Consider the following 26,188-nt stretch of genomic DNA (forward strand, 5'->3'; position numbering starts at 1 on the left):
GTAAATTTTTCTCATGAGACTCGACTTGCTCAAGGAGACATTCTTGCCGAATGCAACAGTGTAAACTTGCAACAGGTACAAGGTCGCCTGGACTGGTATAGACAGTGGAGCTACTGACTGAGCCTGAGAGACTAAAAGTTTGTACCTGACATTCTACCCATTGGAGACGTCAATTATAGGAGCCAATAAACTACGTGATAACTGTTCTAAAGTGACAATCTTAAAGAGGCGACATGTAAACCATTGGATGGAGATAGTGATGCACCAAAACTTGCCCAATTGGAAATTAGGGGACTGTACAACAAGAATGATATAATCCTTTGACGCAAGGAGAAATCAGCCATTCCAAGCCACTTTTTACCACTGCCACTTTGTGCCTTTTGCTATCAACTAGCCACTTTGTCACTCTGACTTTGCGGTTTGATTCTTCAAACCATCTTTTCCTTGTCCTGCCTGATTCATACTTTTCCTCCTTATGAGGGAAGTGTCCCCTATTGCTCGGTCTTGCTGAACTTTGCTGTGTTCCGGACGAATGGCGAATCAACTGATGTCCTGAGGACGAAGACTGACTCTGTATGCTGACTCATTACGGAGGGTAACTATGTAATGATGAAATTGTAATTGTCTGTTTGCCTTTTCTTTCTAGGTACCAACTGCTATTTTTGATAGAGGCCATTGCTAGATGTTTTCTAAATTTGTGTTGCTAAATTGTTTTGCATGAAGCCCAACATGCAAGTGCTAATTCGAGGATAGTTAAGAGATCCACTAAAACAGACGCAAATAGGCAAATGACTGAATCTATGCTTTGTTGAATAATGTGCTAATGTTACCCTGCTCAGATTAATCCATGTTAACGTTGTGCTTTGTTCTGTTTATGATTTTTGCTTTAATGAAATCTTATTCGAGTTGCCATATTGTGACATTGTTGACGTGTTTTCTGGTATTGAGACTAATAAACTTACTAGTAGAAGGGAATAAATATCAAAAATCTTGCTAGTTCTGTGTGATTATTCGTAACCGAAAGGTCATGGTGTGTTCAAATTCTTATTGAAGATATTGATTAATCTGATTGATTTGCTATTGTGCACATTGATGAGGTTATTGATCTATTGATTGACATGCCGACTAGTTATCTCGTCCTAAGGTGTTTTCAATCAGGGTCAAAAGATTCACCTGTCTAAAACGAGTCCCAGAGTGATTAAATTATCTAGATTGGGACGCGTTAACAGTTCTGGTAGCAGAGGACAGTTCCGGCCCTTTGGGGCCCTAGGACGAGGGACCATTGTTTTAGAATTGTTTTTAAATAATGCAAATTGGAGGAATGATGTGCCCCTAAGTCCCAAATGACTTTCCCGGAATCTCAGAGCTTGCCGAAGTGAGTTGGGTATGTTCTCGGCATTCTAGTGATAGTATGCATGACATAGAATTTGCGCTTGCTCAGCTTATGCATATCGCAGGTGAATTGTGAGGTTTTTGAGAATTTAGGCCAGGGAATGTTTTAGTAGGAGTGGGCGTACTCCGCAGTATGAGAGTAGGGAAGTCGGCGAACTTCATGTGAATGTGGCGCTTTGTGCTAAAAAAATTGTCCACGTGGTTGGTTGGTGATGTACGGACCCGGCGTGGTCTAAGGCTCCGGAGTATATTGATAAGTGTATGAGACACTTGGTTTATGTTGTAATTTGTGCAGTTTAATAGGTCAATCAGGTGTGATTGACGAGTTGAGTCAAAGTGTGTGAGTGAAATCTTTGATGGAGATTTGGTAAGTTCTAAAGTGCACTAGGACGAACCATTGACAAGTTGAGAGTAGAATTTGCGGGTCAAATTTTGCTTGCGAGTGCGGGATCTGAGAAGGAGAGAGAAGCGGCCAAGGCTTCAAGTGAAATCTCTGTAAAGTTCTGAAGCGATTGTGTTACCCTTCCTGTAGTAAGCCGGCAAATTTGGGTTTGTTGTTAAGGTGCTCGCAATATATTGCATTAGTTTGAGTGGATTTAGAGTGAGGAAGACAAGCCGCAAGACTTTGTCAGCCGCAGAGAGTGTGTGAGTGTGACGTCATTGGAGCAGCGCTGGGATAGGTCAGTTGCTGAGAAGGGTCACGCACGGATTGGCAGCCGTCTGTGAGAGGCAATTGGTTGAGAAGGTGGGCGAAGAGTGTTCTGGGAATTAAAGTCACTTCCCGATTAGATTCTAAACTAAATAAAAGACGAAAAAATGAAGTTTTTCAAGGCTTTAAAGAGTGCTTTGAGGGGAGATGTGTACATTACAGGGAGTGTGGGGGAGCCTACACCGCCCGAGGATACTCCGGCTTATGCCGTAATGGAGGTAAAGGGAGTCGCGCCATGTCTCTGGCTAATACAATGAGGCAAGTGCCCACTGACCCTCATGACCAGGGTAATAAATGTAATAGTCTTTAAGGTCAGTGCAAGGGGAAAGTAACCTAGACTTTAACGGCATATAATCAACTTAAAAAGAATTTGAAACAATCTCTGTGTATTATAAATGTAAAACAAGCAAGATTTATTATCCACATAGATTTTATATCATGAGGAAAGTCAAAGATCACTTAACTCCATTGTTTGGAGGCTCAATGTATTGAGCATTCTGGGGGCTAAGACTAGCCAGGGAGCGCCAAAGGTCACTCCCACCACCAAAAATCGACAGACTGATACAGATACCCAGACTCCGGGACTACCTTTCCTGGAGATCACAGCCGTTACCTGATTTAATCCCCCAATGGAATTTAGGTGCTTCCAATGCAATTTTGCCTGTCCTGATAATGACCCCATCCGGACTTACCCGAATACGGGGTCGAAACGTCGACACATTTCCAAAGAGTGGATGAGACAAATAGAAATTTTGTGACACTCCAGGGCCTCCTGGATTTTAGGAGCCACTGGAAGTCGATAATTTGCATACCACCACACTCTGCACTACTTGTATATATCACCATCACTCACTTGCACCTCAGCACTTTCACTGTGTTTTTTTAGGAGCACCTACCCAAACAAATGTAAATTACATGTTATGACAGGATTTACACTGTTAATCGTCTGAATCAACATGATATAAAATATATGTGGATAATAAATCTCGCTTGTTTTACATTTATAGTACATAGAGATTGTTTCAAATTCTTTTTAAGTTGATTACATACCGTGAAGGTCTAGGTTACTTTCCCCTTGCACTGACCTTAAAGACTATTACATGTCTTTGGCTAAAGCATTGGTGCCTTGTTGACAGCGAAAGATGGGTGTCCGGCGTTTCCAGAGAATGGAACATTCAACATAGGGGTTTTAGAAAATTTGTGGAAAGCTCTAAATGAGCAAAAGCCGCCTCCAAGACCAGCTCAGTTTGAGGCGTTAGCGATTTGGGAATTAATGGCCATACGACAGAGACAACAGAAATTCAAGAGGAGAATGAGGAAAGCAGAGAAGACACTAGCAGAGGCTAGATGGGACAGTGAGACCAGGATGTGGAGAAGGGAAATAATAGATGGAGTTAGGATGTTTCCGGCAATAACTCAAGAGGCCGAAACACAGGGACGTAAGGCCACTTGCAAAACAGAAGAGCTCTAGCAAGCAGAAGGAGACTCAGAAGTCTTGGGCAGATGCAGAGGATTCAGATGATGATGAATTTCTTAATCAGTTGTTACATGATCGACCGCCACCATATGCCATAAATGACAACAGACCAAGTACCAGTGCAGTTCCTGTAAATTCGACACAGAATCAGGGGATCACGAATACAGCGCAGGCAAATTATGTTACCACAACAGTTCTGATACAGAATGGTGCTAGTGTATCCACTGCACCCGAACCGCAGATACAGTTACAGCCACCACCAGTTCAGAGGCTCTACCCTGATGTCCCAGTATGAGAAACAACTACAAATTTGATGGTGCCGCCTGATCTAGTGTGCACGAGACCAAGGTTAGTGCAGATAGAGCCAACTCCACATTTGCTGCCCCAGCAACTGACGATTCCGAATTACACTTCGGTCACAGGACCGCAGTCAGTTACAGCACCTGTAATGAAGCAAGCTATGGGAGTAAATGCTCCACCGGGATTGGGAAGTGGACAGGCACCAGCTGCTATGTCTTTGCCGATTACAGTTGGTCCGCCAGTACCGCTGTATGCGCAGGCAAAGTCTACTGTATGCGACCAAGGAGTAATGACTCAAGAGTTGATGAGACAGATATTTTACCCCAAATCACAACAGATGTTGTTATAAATAAGGAGCCAGTGGATAGGATCTCTAATATCAACAAACCTTTATCTTTGATTAGTTGGAATATTGCCAGGCTTCGGTCCAAGGCTAGAAATCCAGAATGGCTGGAGTTTATATCCACTTATGATGTTATTTGTCTCCAGGAGACTTGGACTATGGACTCTTTCTACTTGGATGGGTGTTTTTCTGTGTTCCAGCCACCATCCCCCTCCCTAGTGGGAAGGGCAAGAGGGGGGCTCCTGGTTCCTGTATCTTTACAACTTCCAAAAATTGAGGTGTCTTTGGTTTGGTCTTCTGCATTTGTTATGGTGGTCCAACTATTGATGGAAGGGAATAATGATATTCTGCTTCTAAATTTTTACAACAATATTCCGTGTGACTTCCTGCAAGGAAGTTTCGAGAAGTTAATAGACTTCCTTGATTCTTCTGGGAAGTTCCAGGACAGAGAGTTAGTAATGATCTGGGTTGGAGATTTTAATGTCCCGTTATGTAACCAGGAACTCTCCCATATGTGTGGTGCCTTTATTGAAGGCAGAGAGTCATCCACTCATTTTACTCAGTCTAATCAAGGCAAAGCTTTAAATACCCTTATTTATAAATTTGATCTTGTCTATGCAAGGGATAAGGCAGCTAGATACATGCAAAAGATACCCACCTATACGGCAAATTCTAAAGGTAGTATAATTGATTTTATTCTAATTAGCTCTTCAGATTCCCATTTAATATTGGATTTTAAGATAATACCACATTGTGGCAGTGACCATAATCCCTTGTGCATAAATTTAGCCTCTAAAAATAGGTTAGTTTCATCTAGAACAGATCATAGGGGGTAAGCAGTTTTTAAAAGAAACTGGGCTTCTCATGAAATGGGATAGAGTAGATCCCAAAACCTTTCATAGGGAAATTATAGAGCAAACTTTGATCTCATTAATAAATGTTTGTCGCTAAAACCTACTTACGTCCATCTTGTAGCTGCTTCTGAACTTCTAAGCTGTGCTATTTCTGAGGCTTTAGTGTGCAGTAGGCCTACCCAGGGATTAAAGCCTCAACGCTGGTTTAATTCAACTTGTACAGCTGCTCATAAAGATCTAAAAGTAGCCATTAAGACAGTCCCATTTAGTCGTGAATTAGTGAAACAGGCCAGGGGCCGATATAAGTTAGCCCTTGAGGATAAAAGGAAGGAAATTAGAACTAGAGCATGGGAATATCTTTTGGCAGCAACGGAACTGAAGGACCCTGCACAATTTTGGAAAGTGGTTAACCATCCTTACTTCTTAGAATGTGATAGTAGGGAGGATGATTGTATAATACCGGAGGGGGTTTGGGTGAAACATTTTACAACAGTATTTCCATCTATAAGTGACCCCAGTCAAGGAAAAGGGAATTGTGGTTACCCGGTATCGGCTGCCTCAAATTCGAGTATGAATGATCTATTTTTTGAGGTACATGAGGTAACTACAGCCATTAAACGTATGAAACTAGGGAAAGCCCCTGGCCCGGACGGGGTCCCGGTGGACCTGTTTAAATTTTTACCTGATTTGTGGGGCCCGCTAATCACAAATGTATTGACCAGCGCAGTTAAAAGTTCCATCCCCTCCTCATGGCAAACGGCAATAATTGATTTTAAAAAAAGGTAATAGGCTCGACCCCACCTGTTACAGACAAAGTTCGCTCATAGATTCTACGGCTAAGATTTTGGGGAGTGTTATTTTGACCCGGCTTGAGGATCGGGCGATACAGACAAAAATTATTTCCCCAATCCAATATGGCTTTGGGCCTGGATTAGGTACAGTAGATCAGGCCTTAAACTTGCACCTTATTCTTAGCAAATATGTTACTGCTAGGAGAGGATCTATTCACTTAGCTTTCATTGACTTATCCAGTGCGTTTGACCTGGTGAATAGAGTGAAGTTGTGGTCACTTATGGATGCAATGGGGGTTGATCAGGATCTGCTCGAGCTGATTAAACGATTATATACCGATCTTACTATTTCAGTACAATATGGCCAGTATGGTGAAAGGTCCACTCCCCTCCCATTTATGTGGAGAGTTAGACAGGGTTGTACCTTAGCACCTTTTCTATTTTTGTTATATATCAATGGCCTTTACAGTTTTTTTGTAAAAAAACTGTAAGGATTTCCCTAGGATGGGTTCTAGACAACTACTGATTTTGCTGTATGCTGACGATGCCGTTTTAATTGCCCGTACAGAAAATGGTCTACAGAATTTATTGAATCTTTTCTTAACTTTTACGCAGGAGCTTGATTTGAAAGTCAATTTTACAAAGTCACATGTTATGATCTGCGGTCCTAGAAATACGAGAACTAAGCGTTTTATTATGGGGGGAAATATTTTAACTAAGGTGAAAGATTTTTGTTATTTAGGACTGCATCTAAGTTCTTCCTTGCTGTAGAACCCCCATCTTATTTTAAAAGCCCAACAAATGGAGAGAAACATGGAAGCGATTTTTCGCTTTGCTCGTAAATTAGGACATAGACCAGCCCATCAGATTATTTCGCTTTATAAATCTAAATGCGTTTCCGCAGCTATTTATGGGGCGGGTCTCTGGGAATACACCAATTCAACTCTTTTACAACATATAGAGAATACATTTTTGCACAGGCTGCTTCTGGTACCTAAGAACGCAGCTAATATTATTTGTCATGAGGAGTTGGGGGTACGACACATTGAGGACTTGATTGATATCGCCCCATTTCTGCTATGGATAAGAGTTTGGCTAAATCCGGCGGCTAGCCTAGTGCAAGATTGCTTAACTGATTGTATCCAATTAGCCAACCATAATAAGATTCCTTGGCTTACTTTTGTACATATTTCTTTTCGGAAATTGGGGTTGGAGAATATGTATCTTAAACCTGAGCTTATACCCGCTAATGCTAAGGAAATGGTTAAAACTCAATACATAGAGTATACTGCGAACCATAGATATCAATTAGCAGAGAAACTAAAAACATTTGATCAATATGTGCAGACCTCAACTTCGACTTTGATAGAACCATATTTTCTTTGGTTTTCGAATCCCTCTTTGTATTCTCAGCTTGTTCTTTTTAGACTAAACATGATACATTTTAGAGTGGCTTTTCCAAAGAAATGTATGTGGCAGAAAACGCTACCGTTTTGTCCTTGTGACAATCTTTCTAAACAAAGTACTAGCCACTTTGTTCTGTTTTGTTCACTTTATTCTGTTCCTAGGAAAGCTTTTATATTGCCAATTTTGCGTAAACTACATACCATTTTTTATAAGGAAGCTCTGATTAGTATTCAAAAACATTCATCTATACAAATGTGTCATTCAGTTTTAAGCTTTATTAAATCTGCCATTGTTATTAGGAATCAATACGAATTGGTCGAAGCACCTATTTATTAACACAATTCATCATCATTTTGACTATTTATGGTTTTATTTTGCTGTTGGGATTTTAATGTACGTAAACTATTATATTCCTATATATATGGGTTGCTGGACATTTTTGATGAAGGGTATGTACATAGTCACAATCTTAGTTGTTTGAAGATGTCTGCATTTTGTCTTAATTTATATGGATTGTATTTTAAATATTTATGTATATGTGCTTTTATGGCATAACGCCGAATAAAGTTTCTTTAACTGACTGACTGACTCAAGAGCTGATAAGAGGAGTGTTCACAGGAAGCTCTCAAGGGATGACACCGGGAGAACAGACAGTCGAGAGATCTAGATCCTTGTTGGACTTCAGTCCGATTGGGGTTGCGTTAGAAACCATGAGGCAAGCAGGTTTGGGTCTACTGACTCCACAGGTACTGGGAGTGAATACGTCACAGACGCCAATGGTGCAGGCTGGAAATATCTTGTTGCAAGGATTAACTGCGCAACAACTGAATGAATGGTTAGACAAGCTTAACACTCCACAGACTACTCCTGCAACGGCAGAGCGGTCGGAGAGAGAGGAATACTTGAATTTTGTAAAGTTGGGTGTGGAAGCGGCTGAATTAGTTGAAGGAACTATGGGGGTGAACAGATTAGAATCATACACTGAAGCAGAACTGAGGTATCTGTGCCCGAAAATAACCAAAGAAGTGAGTAAGGTGCACCAGAGGTTACCGAACTTGGCAGACAAATATGGCATAGACTTAGACAATACTAAGCATCTGAAGAGGAGTTACAGGTTAGATTTCGAACCTAAAGATTTTGATCATATGAGATCTACTGGGATGAAGGCACACCTTAAGGAGATATTACAGAGTGCTTAAGTTTGGGGAGCATTGGAGAAGTGGGAAGGCAGATGGGCAAAGAAGAGAGATAAGAGGAAAAGTGACTGCCTGGAGCTGCAGCAACCGAAAGCTGCCCCAGAGACGGAAACAATAAAAATGTTACAGATGAGAGAGACAGCTGGAGGGGTTCTAGTTCATGTACCGTGGTCTAGAGGTGACATCCTATCCTTCACCAATGACTACCCCAGGTTGAGGGAGAAGATGATAGAATGGTATCAGCAGACAGACAGGTTTGTAAAGCTTGAGAAGTGTCTTTGGGAAGACTTGAATACACTGTTTGAGATTATAGTTCCAGCCGATTTGTGGCTTGAATGTAAGAGAAGTGTGGATTGGCCGACAGCAGAACCGGCAAGGGACGGAGCTACAGGAGCACCGTCTCCTGAGGTGATGAAATACTACGATAAGGTGATTGAGTTCTTGAAGCAGAAGGTGTCGCCGCAGAATATTGATTGGCAGAAAATTGATTGAACGGCGCAGGAAGGCAAAGAGTCGATACATGCTTACTATGAGAGGTTGTTAAAGGCGTTCAAACACTACAGTGGCACAGAGGTCATAGAGCCGAAAGACATTTATCACTTTGTGTTCAGGTTTGTTGAAGGATTGAGGCCAGAGATTAGCCAGATGATTAAGAATCAATTGATCTGTTGGCAAGCAAAGCCGATTGATGAGGTGTTGCAGAATGCGAAATACTGTAGTGATGAGATTGAGTTGAAGCAGAGAAAGTTGAAAGAAAAGGTGAAGGTGATGCAAATTAAAGCAGCTCAAGCAGGGATGCAGGGAAATGGAGTGCAACAGATGGTACAGAAGCCGCAAGGGAACGGGATGTTTCAGACGCAACCGAGAGGCCGAGGAGGTTTTGTGAACCGTGGTCCCGACTTGAATATGGTTGTGGTTCAAAATGATGTGCAAGGGATGAAAAAGATGTCACCATGCCATGCTTGCGGGGACGTGGGACACTGGAAGCGGGAATGTCCGATGATGGTGCAGGATGGTGTTGTTCAACAAAGCAATGATGTCAGTGCATTTTAAAATATGAGGGGTCCAAGAATGAGGGGTCCAAATCCGAACTTCCAGAATAACATGGTTCAGATGCAGGGTCTCCAGCCCGTGCAACAAATGCAAATGCCACGTGTACAACCAGTGCAGGTGGAGCAAGTACAACAGCAGATTACCATGGTACCTAGACAGCAAATGGAGTTGCCTTTAGCTCCGATGGGACAGCAGCAGGTGATGCTTCCTCAACAGGTCAAAGGTCAAAGGTCAAAGGTCAAAGGTCAAACAATGAGTCAAAATAACACAGTACAGCAGTTCCCATTACGTGGTGAGAATGGAATAAACGATGAATGGTCAGATGTTCGCTCGGATAGTGAGGAGTGCAGGCTTGCAGCGTCCCTAGGAGTAGATCAGAGGGGACCTTATGTGCAGGGGAAGATGATGGGTCACAAGATTTCATGCCTGGTTGATACAGGAGCTACACACTCTACAGTCAGAAGTGCAGGGGTTCCGAAATTGCCCATTTCAGGACGTACTATAAAGGTGGTAGGAGTAGCAAATCAGCTCCTGACAAATCCGATTACAGATCCGGTTCAGGTTGAGATTGGTACCTTTCAGGGATTGCACAGGTTTGTAGTCTGTGATTCAAGTCCCGTATCCCTACTGGGAAGAGACTTACTGTGTAAGACGAGGTGTTCAATCACCTGTTCCAATTACGGAATTGAGGTGCAGACAAACAGTGATGATGAAGGGGACGATGGTCAGATCTCAGAGTCAGAGACGGAGACCACAGATGAGGAGTACCCTTTGATAAGCTTCTTCCCGATGTTCACAGTGACCGATTTGCCAACAGAGTTACAGGGAACAGTGATAGAGAAAGTGTGGGACTTGACAGGAAAGGAAGTGGGACTGATAAAAGGAGTAGAACCAGTCAAAGTAGATGTGAAGCCAAATGCCGTGTTTCCCCAGGTACCACAGTACCACATCGCACAAGATGTTCTCATACAGGTGATGCAGATAGTTGCAGACTTTGTGAAGCAAGGGGTCCTAAAAGAAGAAATGAGTAGCCCATGTAATTCACCAATAATGGGTTTGAGAAAGCCTTGTGGGAAAGTCCGTATTGTCCAGGATTTGAGAAAGATCAATGAGATAGTGGTGAAGTGTTGCCCTATAGTGCCAAATCCAGCCGTGATCATGTTTCAGGTTCCCTGTGATGCAGAGTGGTTCACAGTCGTGGACTTGTCTCAAGCATTCTTTTCGGTGCCTCATCATGAGGATAGCCAATTTCTCTTCAGTTTCAAATTCTTGGACAAGGTCAACAGTTGGTGTTGAATTCCTCAAGGGTTTTCAGAATCACCTTCCATCTTCAATCAGATATTGAAGAAGGATTTGGAATCATTGGAACTGCCTTTTAATTAGACTCTAGTGCAGTACATTGATGACTTGTTGATTGCGTCAAAGACAAAAGATGACTGCAGGTATGATACTATTGCTTTACTGAATTACTTGGGAAAGAACAGACATAGCGTGTCCCCAAAGAAGCTACAGTACTGTCAGAAAGAGGTGAAGTACTTAGGTCATCTAATTGAGAAAGGGTCGAGGAGAATCTCTAAAGAAAGAGTGACAGCAATACTGCAGATGAATCCCCCAACATCCAAGAGAGATGTTAGGATGTTTTGGGGAATGGTGGGCTACTGTCACAAGTGGATTCCGAACTTTTCGGTTATCTCTAAGCCTTTGGTGAGGTTGACCGTCAAGGAGGTTAAGGATGGCCCGGATACCCTAACCATGTCCGGGAAGATATGAGGGCATTCATTGAACTAAGAGAGTGTATGTGCAGGGCTCCAGCTTTAGGTATGCCTGACTACACAAAACCTTTTGTCTTGTTTTGTCATGAACGTGATGCTTGTTCTTTGTCTGTCCTGACACAGGTCCATGGAGGTGCAAACCGCCCGGTAGCATATTTTTCTGCTACTTTGGACCCAGTTGCAACAGCCTTACCGGGTTGTTTGCGTGCAGTTGCAGCAGTATGTCAAAGCCTTATTCAGTGTGAAGGCATAGTGATGGGACATCCCTTAACAGTAATGGTCCCACACTCAGTCGAAATACTACTCACCCGAATTAAGACGCAGCATATGACAAATGCTAGATTGACCAAGTACGAGACAATTATATTGGGGTCACCTAATGTATCACTGAAGCGATGTACTATATTGAACCCAGCAACTTTGCTTCCTAATGAGAATACAGATGTTGATGATGCTAAGGAAGTAGAACATGATTGTCTTGAGGTAACAGAACTGTGCACCAAACCGAGACCTGACATTAAAGATACTCTATTGGAAGCAAATGATTACATTATCTTTGTTGATGGCTCATGCCTGAGAGATTCGGTGGGAGTACTAAGAGCCGGACATGCTGTATGTACAATAACAGGTATCCTAGAAGCATCGTGGCTCGAAAGAGTGTACTCTGCTCAAGTGGCTGAGTTGGTTGCTCTTACTAGGGCATGCCATGCCGCTGACAAATTGAAAGTCACTATCTATACTGACAGCAGATACGGATTCAGAATTGTCCATGATTTTGGCCAGCTATGGTCACAGAGGGGTTTCATGACCTCTTCTGGTTCTCCAGTGAAAAATGGTGAAAGAATTAAGGAGTTGTTGCACGCGAACCAGTTACCTTTTGAAATTGCCGTGGTGAAATGCAATGCTCATGTGAAATCACAAGACTTTGTGTCAATGGGGAATGGATATGCAGATCAAGTCGCAAGGTTTTGTGCATTGAACTGTATATCATTCAAAGATCAGTGGGAATTGTTACCTGAAACTGAAAATGAGACATGCACAGGTTATGCGTTGAGGGCGGTTGACACAATGGAAGAGTTAAAATTGTTGCAGGGACGTGCCAGCAGAGAAGAGAAACGTTCTTGGCTTAAAATGCAATGTGTACAAAGACATGATGATTTGTGGGTTTCAGATGAGGGGAAAATGGTTTTGCCAAACAGTCTCCTGTCACAGTTTGCAAGGTTTTACCATGGGCAAGCACATATTGGGAGGGATGCCATGATCAGGTTGTTCAAAATTGATTGGTTCAATCCAAAATTCAGACAAGCTGCAGAAGCAATCTGTCAGCAGATGAATGCGGGGAAAGGGACTGTGGTAAATTTGAGCCACATTGGGAGAGCAGGAGGTCCATTTAGAAGAATGCAGATGGATTTTATTGAGAGGCCTGTGTGTGGAGGTCTGAGATACGTGCTGGTGATTGTGTGCATTTTTAGTCACTGGATTGAAGCTTACCCTACACGTAGGAATGACAGTCTCACAGTAGCGAAGTTGCTGCTTAGGGAGTTGAAACCACGTTTCAGGTTTCCGATCTCTTTAGAAACAGATAGAGGAAGTCACTTCAACAATGAGGTGGTTAAGCTCTTGTGTGCAGCAATGAACAAACAGAAGTTGCATTGTAGCTACCGTCCTGAAGCATCAGGACTAGTGGAACAGATGAATGGTACCTTGAAATCGAGAATGGCGAAAATGTGCACAGCTACGAATTTGAAATGGCCAGATGCATTGCCCTTAGTGCTGATGTCAATGAGAACTACACCCAACAAGAAAACAGGACTGTCTCCTCATGAAATTGTTATGCGTCGAGCTATGAGACGGCCCGCAGTGCCTGCAAATGCTCTTGTGAATATCACGGATGATATGGTGTTGGACTACTGCAAGGGTCTGGCTGACATGGTCTGCTCTTTCTCTCACCAGGTGGAAGCAACCACACTGCCACCGATTAATGATCCAGGTCACAATCTGAAAGCCGGTGACTGGGTTGTTGTCAAGAAGCACGTGAGGAAGTCATGTTTGGAACCACGTTGGAAGGGGCCGTATCAAGTAATACTGACAACTACTACTGCTGTGAAATGTGCTGGAATTCTAAACTGGATCCATGCCAGTCACACAAAGAAGGTGACGTGTCCAACTGATGAGGAACTTGAATTGTCGAAAATAACAACTACAGAAAAGGAAGTCTCAGGGCCGGAGGGTAATCAAAGGGGAACTGAGACTGAAGGAGAGCTCGTTGAGGACGGCTTGGTCACTCAAACAGCAAACGAAATCCAGAAGGGTGACGGTGAGCCTATCTCAACTGAGGCGCCAGGAGAACCTACCCAAAGAGAGGTTCTCCCAGAAGCAGACGGATACAGGTTTGAAGTTGAACCCCTGACAGACCCAGAAGGTGAAGGAGGTGAAACAGAAGGAAGTCAAAGTGTTGAGACTCCTCCTGAGCTACTTGCAGAGCCAGCAAGAGAAAACACCATAGTACAAGAGGAGGGCAGTGAGCAGCAACCTGAAAAACCAAACAGTAAAAAGGTACTGAAGGGAGAAAAGTGGCCAGAATCGCAAACTGAAAAAGGGAAAAAAAAAGTGGTCATCAACGAAACAATAGAGGAAGAGGTCGATCACACAAGGAAGGAAGATCTGAGCGAAATTGCAGGGTGACCGCAAATTGAAAAGAAAGAGGATAGCAAACAGAAGATGCGCCGGACCTGAATGGGCTTATGCAACGTCAGCCGCATGGCAACAAGAGTTCTTAGCATTCTGTTTTGATCGTGAAGTCCCAGGTCAATATTATGGTACTTAAAGTTGCCCACAAATAAAGAAACTGTGTTAAGCTGAAATTGAAGAAAGGGAAACTTGAGAAAAGAGACTAATGAAAATTACCGGATGTGTCACTGTTAACCTGAATTGACTTTGAAAACCGATTGTGACAAGCTGCTAACCTGATTCGACAAAGACCCGGGAGTGAATGAGAAAGCTGTAAATACCTGCTGAAGAGAGACCTTGCTTAGCTTTGCGGAGAAAACGAGAATTATTAACCATCCTAAAATTAACTGTTTACATTTATAGTGCTTTGCTTTCTGATTCTTTACAGATCATGCCTAGGTCAGGAGATGACGTTGAGGGAAGTAAGCGCTGTAAATATTTGGGTATTGCTTTGGCTGTTGTGTGTGTGATATTTATTATAGCTATATTCGTGGAAATGCGTTTGGTGGATGAGAGTGAAGCTAACAATGCTACGGTTTCTGAAACTGCGACACTAACACCGTGGGACAGGTTTGAGCAGGATGCAAAGTATTTACATGGCGAGAATAATGCAAAAGGGGAGGTGTCTACTAACGTTTTCTCTTGCTTGCTGAGTGAGTATGTTGACACTATGGATGCGAAGGCTTGTTATGTGTGTACACAAATTCTTCTTTCAGTCCAGGAGGGAGTTACTTATCACAGCTTGCCATTAACCTACGGGATTAGTTGTAGTCTGCTATTAACACGTTTTTATAATCAAGAAGAAGTGCAATATTTTTATTCGAATTATGATTTAGTGTTCTCTTATGTGCCCATCATAGAAGATTTGAATAGTGTAGCTAAATATTATGCCATAAAGCTGATTAAGGGTTTCTTCGAGCCTAGAATGACAATTAGTACACCATATGCACACCGCAATAATTTGACATGCTTGCTTAAACCTGTAGAAAAGAGCTTTCTAGATCACGCTGAAGATAGAAGGAGGATTCTAAAGGGGAAATTAGAAAAAGCCTTGCAGCAACAAACATTCCTTAGTAGTAGCAATAATGGGGTTAGGGAACAAGGGAAATTAGCTTTAGATACGAAACATGTAGGAAAGCTTTGCATTAGACGACCAAAGTCATATTATGACAATGTGTTTGTGGGAACGAGTGAGTTTAAGCATGTGTTTTTGTTTCAGAATAAATGGACGTTCATGCTAAATGGAATGGATCAAGCGATCTCAGGGGTCTATTACATTTGCGGACATAGTGCTTATTACCATCTTCCTAAGGGATGGTATGGGACATGTTATTTGGGAATAGTTTTTCCAAAGGTTTATCAACTGGATGATTTAAAGAAATTTCCGAAAGTGACAGAATTACTACGTGCTAGACAAAAGAGAGAGACTGCTGCTGGTGTAGTAGGAGACATATTTGGAGCAATAATTCCTTCAGTGGGAGTTATTTTGAACTCCGTAAAGATTCGAAAGTTGTCTACTACTGTGGTTAACATGCTGACAAACTTCACAGGGGCTATACTCCTGATGGATACTGAACTTGCTGCGGAGAGGGCTATGACTCTTCAAAATAGGCTTGCTTTAGACATTCTTTTAGCGAAAAGTGGCGGAGTCTGTAAGATGCTTAATAAGCTACACTGTTGTGCTTATATTCCGGAAAATAGCAATGAGATTAGAAGTATGCTTACTAACCTAACAAGGGATAGTGCAGATTTGAAAGAACTGAAAGAACCAGGAGTTTGGGAAAATGTTGGAGAGGGATTTGCGCATGTGGGAAGCTGGTTTAGTGGTCTTTGGCATGGGTTCTTGGGAAAATTAATACAGGGAATAGTAATTGTATTGGCTTGTTTATTCGGACTATGGTTATTGAACAAAATTTGCGAAAGAAGTAAAGTAAAATGTGCAAAATATAAAGAGAGGAGGGAAGATAAGAAAAGGGAGAAAATGTTCAGAGCAAGATATGAAAAGGCGAAACGAAAGGAGGAGATTGAGATGAACAAATGAAAGAAATGTTAAAGAACGGATTTGTGTGATGACAAGTGTCATCAGAAGAGGGATTGTTGGAGTGTAGTTTTTATAATCAAAATTAACATTAAGGGGGTTATTCTAACTTTGGAGGAGGTGTTAATCCGTCCCAAAAGTGACGGAAAAGTGACGGATTTACCACCAGCCGTATTACGAGTCCATTATATCCTATGGAACTCGTAATACGGCTGGTGGTATATCCGTCACTTTACCGTCACTTTTGGGACGGATTAACACTCCTCCAAAGTTAGAATAACCCCCTAAATGTTTTCGAATTAATGCATAATGATGCCGCATAGAAAATGTATTAATGTGCTTTACTAAACGTGTGTCCGAAATGTGCCCACGGGGAGTGGCCACCAATGTATACGATGATAACTGAAACTGACTAAAGATGAAATATTAATGTACTAATGTGTGATTTTGTATTAGTATTAAGAGTTATATGTTAGGGTTTTGTTAATTAATCACTAGGCCTTAGTTAGCATGAGTCAGGGCCTAGCTGCCGGTTTTATATTAAATGTGTTTCTCTAACGTGGAATGTGCTGACTTGCTGAAGGACATGAATCCGTACTTTTCCAGAAGTTAGAAGATGTGTGTAAACGTAGTAAATTTTTCTCATGAGACTCGACTTGCTCAAGGAGACATTCTTGCCGAATGCAACAGTGTAAACTTGCAACAGGTACAAGGTCGCCTGGACTGGTATAGACAGTGGAGCCACTGACTGAGCCTGAGAGACTAAAAGTTTGTACCTGACATTCTACCCGTTGGAGACGTCAATTACAGGAGCCAATAAACTACGTGAGAACTGTTCTAAAGTGACAATCTTAATGAGGCGACAAGTAAACCATTGGATGGAGATAGTGATGCACCAAAACTTGCCCAATTGGAAATTAGGGGACTGTACAACAAGAATGATATAATCCTTTGACGGAAGGAGAAATCAGCCATTCCAAGCCACTTTTTGCCACTGCCACTTTGTGCCTTTTGCTATCACCTAGCCACTTTGTCACTCTGACTTTGCTGTTTGATTCTTCGAACCATCCTTACCTTGTCCTGCCTGATTCATACTTTTCCCCCTTATGAGGGAAGTGTCCCCTATTGCCCGGTCTTGCTGAACTTTGCTGTGTTCCGGACGGATGGCGAATCAACTGATGCCCTGAGGACGAAGACTGACTCTGTATGCTGACTCATTACAGAGGGTAACTATGTAATGACGAAATTGTCTGTTTGCCTTTTCTTTCTAGCTACCAACTGCTACTTTTGGTAGAGGCCATAGCTAGATGTTTTCTAAATTTGTGTTGCTAAATTGTTTTGCATGAAGCCCAACATGCTAATGCTAATTCGAGGATAGTTAAGAGATCCACTAAAACAGACGCAAATAGGCAAATGACTGAATCTATGCTTTGTTGAATAATGCGCTAATGTTACTCTGCTCAGATTAATCCATGTTGACGTTGTGCTTTGTTCTAATGTTTATGATTTTTGCTTTAATGAAATCTTATTCGAGTTGCCATATTGTGACATTGTTGATGTGTTTCCTGTTATTGAGACTAATAAACTTACTAGTAGAAGTGTAATCAATAGGGAATAAATATCAAAAATCTTGCTAGTTCTGTGTGGTTATTCGTGACCGAAAGGTCATGGTGTGTTTAAATTCTTATTGATGATATTGATTAATCTGATTGATTTGCTATTGTGCATTCTGATGATGTTATTGATCTACTGATTGACATGCTGACTAGTTATCTCGTCCTAAGGTGTCTTCAATCAGGGTCAAAAGATTCATCGGCCTAAAACGAGTCCCAGAGTGATTAAATTATCTAGATTGGGACGTGTTAACAGTTCCAACGAATGGTAATCTGTGAGTGGGTTCCAAACTCATTATCAGACAGACACAAGAGTCTCGCAAGCGAGAGCATGCTCTCCCAGGCTCGACCTTAAAAGGTACATTATTGGTTTAGGAAGCCTTTTCCCCATCGTCTAATGTGGATTTGAGATTTCGCCATGCTTTAATTAACTGAATGTCACAGAAAACTGTCTTTTCCGACTGACATTACCCAACATGTTGCACCAGGTAGCTCCTTGGGAAAACCCCCCAGAAAAGGTATAAGTGTACAGGGTTAGCCAATCCTGATCCCAACATCACTCAATCAAGGCCATGCCTCTCGTGAGTAATAGCCCGTCCCCACATTTAACAACATAAATAAATAAATAAATACATGAATGAATGTTAGGTTTTGCTTTAGCTTTCTTCGCAAGTTAAACCTAGAATGTTACATGTAATTAGTTTAACCGGTTAAACAAACAAAACAAAAAATCTGCCTTTACATTACACTCAGACAGAGGCTAGGCGAATCGTTGGGGCAGGGCGATCTATATTTTTGAAAAGTAAATCTATAACTCCTACTTTTGGGGGATTTTTAAACCTACGTGTTGGTTGTGGCTTCCTTTTGTGTGTGAGAAAGGTGGCGAAGGAGAAACGAACTAGAACGGAAATGGAATTAGAATGTAGAAGGGAGCTATAAGTGAGAAGAGAGGAAAGAAGGGAGATGGGAGGAAAGAAGGGAGCTGAGAAAGGAAAAAAACACAACAAAGGAGAAGGGAGATGACAACAAAATGGACATATAAGGAGGAAGGAAAAAGGATAGTAGAGAAGGGAGACTGCAGGTTGAAGAAAAATAAATTAGGCAGGACGTCAACTTGTTTGTATGTGGTGCTGGTCACTGAACACTTGTTAAGCTATAAATAACATACTTTATGATTAAACTAATGCATAGAAGCATTACTAACGCAAACAGAAGATGTGCTGTCCCTGTGGGTGACACCTTGACATGTTCTTCATATGACGATAAAAGCCTTTTAACTAGTGAAGGAGGGCAGCTGTTTGCAGGCTCCAAAAGTTCAATTGAGTAAGTCCATCAAAATCTCTTTTTTGGGAAAAAGATCTCGCTGCAGAGCCGTTCAGTACAATGAACTGTATAGCAACAAAGTAAGCTTCTACGTCACCAATATAAATAAAAATGAGCCAGCTGAAAGTAGTTCATTACTAAATAGTTAATTACTTATCGTCATTTAATTGTTGAACATGTTTACTGGAACAATATTTAATGTCCGAAATAATGGTTGAAAAGCTTATTGGTAAAAGTGCTTTACTTGAACTGACAGTGCCACACACTTGTCCTGTTTATTTATAGCACCACAATATTTATGAAATAAATTTACACAGAACAAAAGTAAACTACGTACCTGAATAATCGCGTGGAAAAAGCAAACACCAAAGATGACTTTGCGCCACTGGTTTCCAAGAACATGCTCTTCGAAAAACGTAGGGGTGATTTCTGTGAAGGCCCGTCTGATATTTGCACGAAGTCCTTTTGGCGGCTCATTAGTGACCTAAATACCAAAGATAAGATGTGGTTCAGCAAAGATATAGGTGTCAGTCTGCAAGTCCTTTACTACTTAAGTAGGTACGAGTTACCGCACATGCTACAGACCGCACAACATGAAAACAGAGCAGTCAAAGTTGTTCTGTGGTTCTGTGGGATGCAGGCTGAGGCGTAGGAGCTCAGTCACAGAATTAATGTGACTCCTCATTTGTGCAACACTGCACTGTCTTTGGAAATGGCTGCACAACTTAAACCCTGGCCCTCATTTTGAGTCCACCGCCTGCCAAACTCTTTGGGACGGAAAACCGCCACTCAGGTTTCCCGCCCGCTGGTCTTATTACGAGTTTCCCGCTGGTCCAGCGGGAAACAGGCCACAACACTGATGCCGGCTCGCAGCAATGTTGCGATGCGGCAGGTGCGACAGCACACATCAAGCTTTTCACTGCCTGTAATGCAGGCAGTGAAAGGCATGAAAGGGCTGTCCTTGGGACCCCAGCACTGCCCATGCCAAGTGCAAGGGCAGTACTGGGGCCCCCATGAGGCTCCCGCCACCCCATCTCCGCCAGCCTTTGCATGGCGGTGGACCTGCCATGCAAAAGCCGGCAGACAGGGGACTCGTAGTCCCCAGGGCAGCGGGGACTCGCAATCCCCAGGGCAGCACTGCCCTGGAGGATTCAGACCGCTGGCACTGCCAGGCTGTCGACCAGCGGCAACCTGGCGGTGCCGTTGGTTGGATTGTGGCGGCTCCGCCACGGTCATAATGTGGAAGCCGGACTGCTGCTTTGGCAGTGGTCCAACCGCCACCACGAGTCTGCCGGTCCCAGGACCGCCAGACTCGTAATGAGCACCTCTGTCTCTCATTTGTCTCCTTTGCCCACCTTGTTTTGCAAATTTGGAATAACCTATTTTGAGCGCACCAGGAGAAAGAAGTCGCTATAGGAAACGTAGAGGTTCAAGTCAAGATGGCGGATCTTTTAGGGTCTGAGATCTGACACTGTCATTTAATGATTTAATAAACTAATAATAATAATAATAATAATAATAATAAAAGGACATTTAAACAGGCTGTACAGAAAACCTGACAAACCAGACACTTGCAAATTACAGAACTGCAGAAAAAAACACAACTGTAAATAAATGCCTCTATTTGCATGCTCACCCTGACAATTTTGGACTGATGTGGCTGTTTTTTTGATTGGGCGAGTGCACGGAGGCATGCTAACCTGCCCTCAGTGTCATTGTTCTGACTTCACGCAAAATATATGTCAAATTGGATACTACCAATTGGCAAGATCTGACTTACTTATAAGAACCGGTTTATGGTACCCAGGGCACCCAGGGCTTTTAAGGCAGAGTGTTCACCCAGGGCTACAGCACTATCCGTGCCACCCTTCATGTTACTAGACACACAATGGCTCCCAGACTGCCCCTGCAGACTGGAAAGACAATGTTTCACTGTTAGTTCAACTTTGCAATTTATTAATTGCAAAGCCACCCTGTTCCTTAACATTACATTTAAGTCTTCCCTATGGAAGGCATAGAGAGCCATATGGCAGGGCGGTGTAGTTTGTTAAGTGAGACATATATATATATTTCAATATGCCTTGACAGCAACACTTCCAAATTGTTGTTTTGCAGTGGGTAAAGTTGGTAGCCGCATTGGCTAACGCAAGGTTACAGGGTGACCTCCCCACCGGCTCTCTTTTGACTGGGACTACCAAATGTGGTCATGTGAAGTAGCAAATGAATCACAACATTAAACGCAATCTGATGTTCAGGTCAAAATTAATGTCACTATTAATAGTTGGCCACTTTTAGAAAAGTGACCACTCTGTGCTCTGCTCATTCAGCGGCCTCACAAAGGCACACACAGACAGCTTTTTGACCACCTGGGGAAATGTGTGAAATGACTCCCAGCCTCAAGGACAAAGGCAGTACCTCAGTAGCAAGGTATCACCTCCTCTGCAAGCATGGTCACTCAGGGGATTAGCCTGGAGGTGTGGTTCAAAGAGGAAGCCACCTTTGATAGGCTCCTTAGCCCAACACCCCTGAGCAGGATGTCTTTAGTCCTTGGAAACAGTATAAAGACAGGGCCAGAGGCTGAAAACTTTTGTGGTCCTCTCAGGACACTTTCCTGGGATAAATATGGTACCTTTGGCATGTTGACCCTCAGCTCTCACTGGACCTGGAAAGAGGACGAGAAGGAGACCACTCTGCACCCGTTGGAAGCGCACAAAATGAGTCTGGGATGCCAGAGCGACTGCACCAGCTGCACTTTGGGCTAGTGGAGTTTGGACCCTGGTTTGCGTGCTAAGCTCAAAGAAATGCTGATGCCCAGCCCCAGTCCAAAGCAGAGACTCCAAGGGTCATTTGGCTGGCCCCCCAGAACAGCACTGGGTACATTTGACCTGAAGGAGCCCAAGTTGCATCTCTGGTAGCCACAGCAGAAGACTTGCTACTACCAGACTCCAGGCACTTCCAAGGACAATTTGGAGATAGCCAAAAGGTGCGCCCATGTCTGCTGGAACCGTGAGTGTTTGTTGTGACAGGACTCATCACCTGAGATGGAAGATTTTCACCGTGACTGCTGTATTGCAAAATTGCAAGGTCTGCATCGGCACCCCTTGAAACCCTGAAAATAGGACTTCATGGGATCCCAAAATCCGTGGACAAAGTTGCCCCCACTCACTTGTGGATCGAGGACTCGACTGGACTTCACCACCCTGAATTGCACAGCATCCAGAGCATCATTGAGCATCTTTGAGATTGCATTCCTCAGGATCAGGACCACTCTATTATCGTCTATGGCAGTCATCCTATAAAGTTTCCATCTTGCTCTAAAAATGCTCTGGTGGCCAGGTAACTGTCCAAAGTATACTCTATGGCCTCCTGGACCTCTGTCCTGCCAGACGTGGTCACTCAACTCAGACCAGAGTTGCAGAACTAACTTTTCTAAGCTTTCCAAAAGTTTCCAAAGTTTTTTTGACCAATTCTTAAGTGGTTGATACCAATGTTATTTATTCCTTTAAAATTCTATATCTCCGAAACCCTCCAGTGGATTTTGATTATCAAGGACTCTAACGATTCATAAAAATCAAATCTATTTTTCTAACCTGGTGTCTTGTTTCTTTCATGTCATGTGGCTTTCTTATTCTATTGTTCCTTTGCTAAACCTTACTGTTCGGAATTACAGCTACCCAGGGTTGAGTTTAAGGTTAAGTAAACATATCTTACGGGACCCAGAATGGTATTTGTGAATGTACTGCACGATAGGGCTACCAGCCATACCATACAGTACACTCCAGATCTTCACAATGGTAAATCTAATTGCACAATTTTGCTCTTTGTATCATCGGGAAAGGAGCCAACAAGATTTGCTCAAAAGGTAAGCGTGGAAGAAGCAAATTATACCAGGCTATTTGTGAGGTATTTACCTAATACCTAATACATAATGGAGGAAAACACATTTTCTTCATTCTTAAAATGCGAAAGACAAGGCTACATTTAAGGAAAATCATTTTGCTCCTTTCTTTAGGTGGTAAGTATGTGTATTGAATGGTAGTTAAAATAATTACCGCGACTAATCGCTCTAAATCATCATTCTCCTTTATCGAAGAACAGCTTGGTAAACGTACATCAAGCAAAAACATATTTTAAAATTTGCATTAAATGCCATACAACTAGCCCATATGATAAAGAAACAAAGTAAAGTTAAACCCAGGAACCCTTCCCCTGGCAATAACATTTAAAACATTATCAGTTATAATGAGAAGCAATTCATGCAAATATAACAGTCAGTACCATAATCCCTCCAAGCATGTAAAACGAGGCTTAAAAAAAAAAATGCCTGCAAAATATTTAGCGCAAGATCTAATGATCCCTCATAAGAAACACATGATAATGTAACCATAATAACTATATGACTGTAGCCAACGCCTAGGCACTGACTTGAAGTTAAAGGGGTGTTTGAGTTGTGTGAGAGACACATTTTCGTAGTGCGTCCATGTTTTGCTCCACCTCTCTAGAAGCGGGAGGATCCTGTCACTCAATAGCGAGTCGCATCCCGGTAAATATGAAGGGCTGCGTTTCTGAACTACACTTCAGCCAAAATCAGCAATCCACGCCAAGGGATACAATGGAACAATGACTTGCCATTGCGCACAAGGAAAACCTGGCCTTATACGATTCGAAATTGATTCATATAGGGAGTCCCGGTGATTGTCTATCTAAGGCTCGAGAGCAGATTCCTGGATATCTTTGAAATGCGTCATTTATTGTCATTATTCCGTTCTTTGACAACTCAAGATCCTTGACTGAAACCTCCAGACAGTGCAGGGGAGAGGGGGGGTTGCTTAAGTGTGGCTAGCTAGTGAAAACAATCACAAACATGACCAGCAATTGGCAAGAGTTAGGAGAGGCTCTAGGGTTCTATGGCATGGCTTTAACAAGCAGTGGCAAAGCCAATAGGACTCGCCTTAGAAAGGCACTGGCTATTTTGCTTTCAAGTGTTTTTTGCCAATACTAGACAGCACCAGCAAACCCAAAAAAGTTAAAGTAGCCAGCCCTGTGCGATGATGAATACGTGTGCTTGTGTCACAACGCATGCTCACATGTCTGGACGTACATGTAATTTTAATTTACCCTTCATAGATGGCGGACTCCTCTTGGAGAGCTAAAGTAAAAAAAATATGAAAAGTGCGCAAAAGCATATTTAGAGAAAGTAGCAGCCTAATAACAAATTGCATCTGCCGGAGACTCACAAAAAGGAAAAGGAAAATTGAAATTAAAAAAGGGCTTGAGAAGGGAACAGGAGCAACTGGTGAGTAGAAGGGGGAGCGGTCAGCAATAAGGGGCAGGGGAACACAGATAGAGTATACACAAAACAAACTGTATGGGCAATGGTGGGGAAAGCAACACAATGGATGAGCTGGTGAGACAAAAAAACACAACCGCTCTCGTGGAGTACCGATAGCACAAGCAGTTCAATGAATGTAAGCAGTGCAAAGATACAAGTCATGGCATCAGAGGAAAGATGAAGAAACTCTGTTCCAGAGAAGGGCCACACACAAGAAGAGGATGCAAAGCCATTGAATAAGCAGCAAGGAAATTAGATTAACAAGCGATTCAAACAATAATAGGCAACGGGCTGTTCCAAAGCCTACTTTAAGTGTTGGTATTGCACACAAGAAGTCTTCCAATAATCGACAGCTAAAGTGGTCTGAGGTAAGACCTAAGAATTATGATGTGAATGGCAGTTTGGTCTCTTTAGGCATAAAATCCTTGGCTTGAACTGTGGTCAATGGTAGTCCAAAATGATGTAAAAGTAATTATTTGAGCCAGGTCAACCCTTGAGAATGTCGCCAGAAATGCCTCTAAACAGCACACTAATGACAGGATGAATTAATATTTTGGAAAATATGGGACTACGTTAAGGTCTAGCAATTCTGATTTACAGTATCTTCAAACATGCAAAGCAGGCTCAAAACTTTTCTTTTTGTGGATGATGGTGGGCATCGGTGGACAAAGGCAATGTCATTTGGAAATGCTACCTCACATCCATTCTACTCTGCTATGGGAAATATTTCACTACCATAATTTTAAATCAGTGCTTACATCCTGATGCATGGTTGAGTGGCAGTGGTATACTATTTTAATAGAACAGGATGTGGTAATTCTTCTTTTGGTGGGTTCTACGCTGGTGAGGGATCCGCTGGGGGAATTACCTCTACCACTGAATCTCAACAAGAGAGAGTCCTCCACACAGTATTACCATTTCAGCAATAAATTACAGGATCTTGTGCACAAAAAGGAATAATCCTTTCTCTCCACAATGAACTTTGGGGTTGTCACAATGTGTTAAAACCTCAAAGCTATAGAAAAGTGTCTCAGAATAAAAACTATACACACTTGAATAGCACTATTGTTTTGTTACCATTATCACTAGCAACATTATCAAAAATATTATGAAAAAAATCTGCAGCTAGAAGTCTCTATCAGATACAGGTACTAAAAAACAATCAAACATCCATATTACCAATAGGGATCGAACAATGTGGTCACTTGCAATTTAGTATTATTTTCTTTGCCTTATGACGCCAGGAAACCCTGAGATTGAAATAGCTTTCACTGTTACACAGGTTATTCGGGAGTTAGATATATCCCATTTTTCACTACATACTTTGTTTTCACTCCATTTAATCATTTGTGTGCTTGTATACTTCACAGATCTTAAGATTTCCACAGTACCTTAACTGAATTCTGCAACACTGTGACAGGAAACGTATTACTCGGCATAGAACTTAAAAACAGTCTGAAGTTTTCATTGATTGTAGCATCTGTAAAAAGAATAAACAAATAATACGTGGTTAATCATAAGAAAACATTTTAGACACTACACTGTAGTGTGCATGCACATTATTTACTGCAATTTCTTACTCACAAATAACCAACTGAATTTCAATAAAAAATGGTATTGCTTATCATTTTACTTATATCTACTGACTACTAGGCGGAAGGTAGGGCTAATGACTTTCCTGTAATTCACAATGGTTTAATTTAGTGCTCTTCTTGGGCGCCACAATTATGGATAATCTGCACCAAGCCCAATAGGAGCCAAACCAAACTGAAAAAAACCATAAGCGTACCATAAAGCTGTTCCTCCTGGATTCTTTGTTCCCTCTGCATAGTCTCTATTTGTGAAGAGCCAAACGACC

The 26,188-nt window shown here is 42.2% G+C and overlaps 1 protein-coding gene across 2 annotated transcripts in view; it reads right to left on the minus strand.

Moving 5' to 3' along the window:
* DNAH6 (dynein axonemal heavy chain 6) overlaps positions 1-26,188 on the minus strand; it is a 1,211,389-nt gene that overhangs the window by 152,325 nt on the left and 1,032,876 nt on the right. For both annotated transcript variants that reach the window (XM_069236637.1, XM_069236634.1), the window contains exons 66-67: positions 25,722-25,810; positions 19,336-19,482 (exon numbers count right to left, since the gene is read on the minus strand). In XM_069236637.1, coding sequence (XP_069092738.1) covers positions 19,336-19,482; positions 25,722-25,810 — 236 coding nt within the window. The remainder of the gene's footprint in view (positions 1-19,335; positions 19,483-25,721; positions 25,811-26,188) is intronic.

Source organism: Pleurodeles waltl, chromosome 1_2 (assembly GCF_031143425.1).
Source record: "Pleurodeles waltl isolate 20211129_DDA chromosome 1_2, aPleWal1.hap1.20221129, whole genome shotgun sequence".
Lineage (NCBI taxonomy): Eukaryota > Metazoa > Chordata > Amphibia > Caudata > Salamandridae > Pleurodeles > Pleurodeles waltl.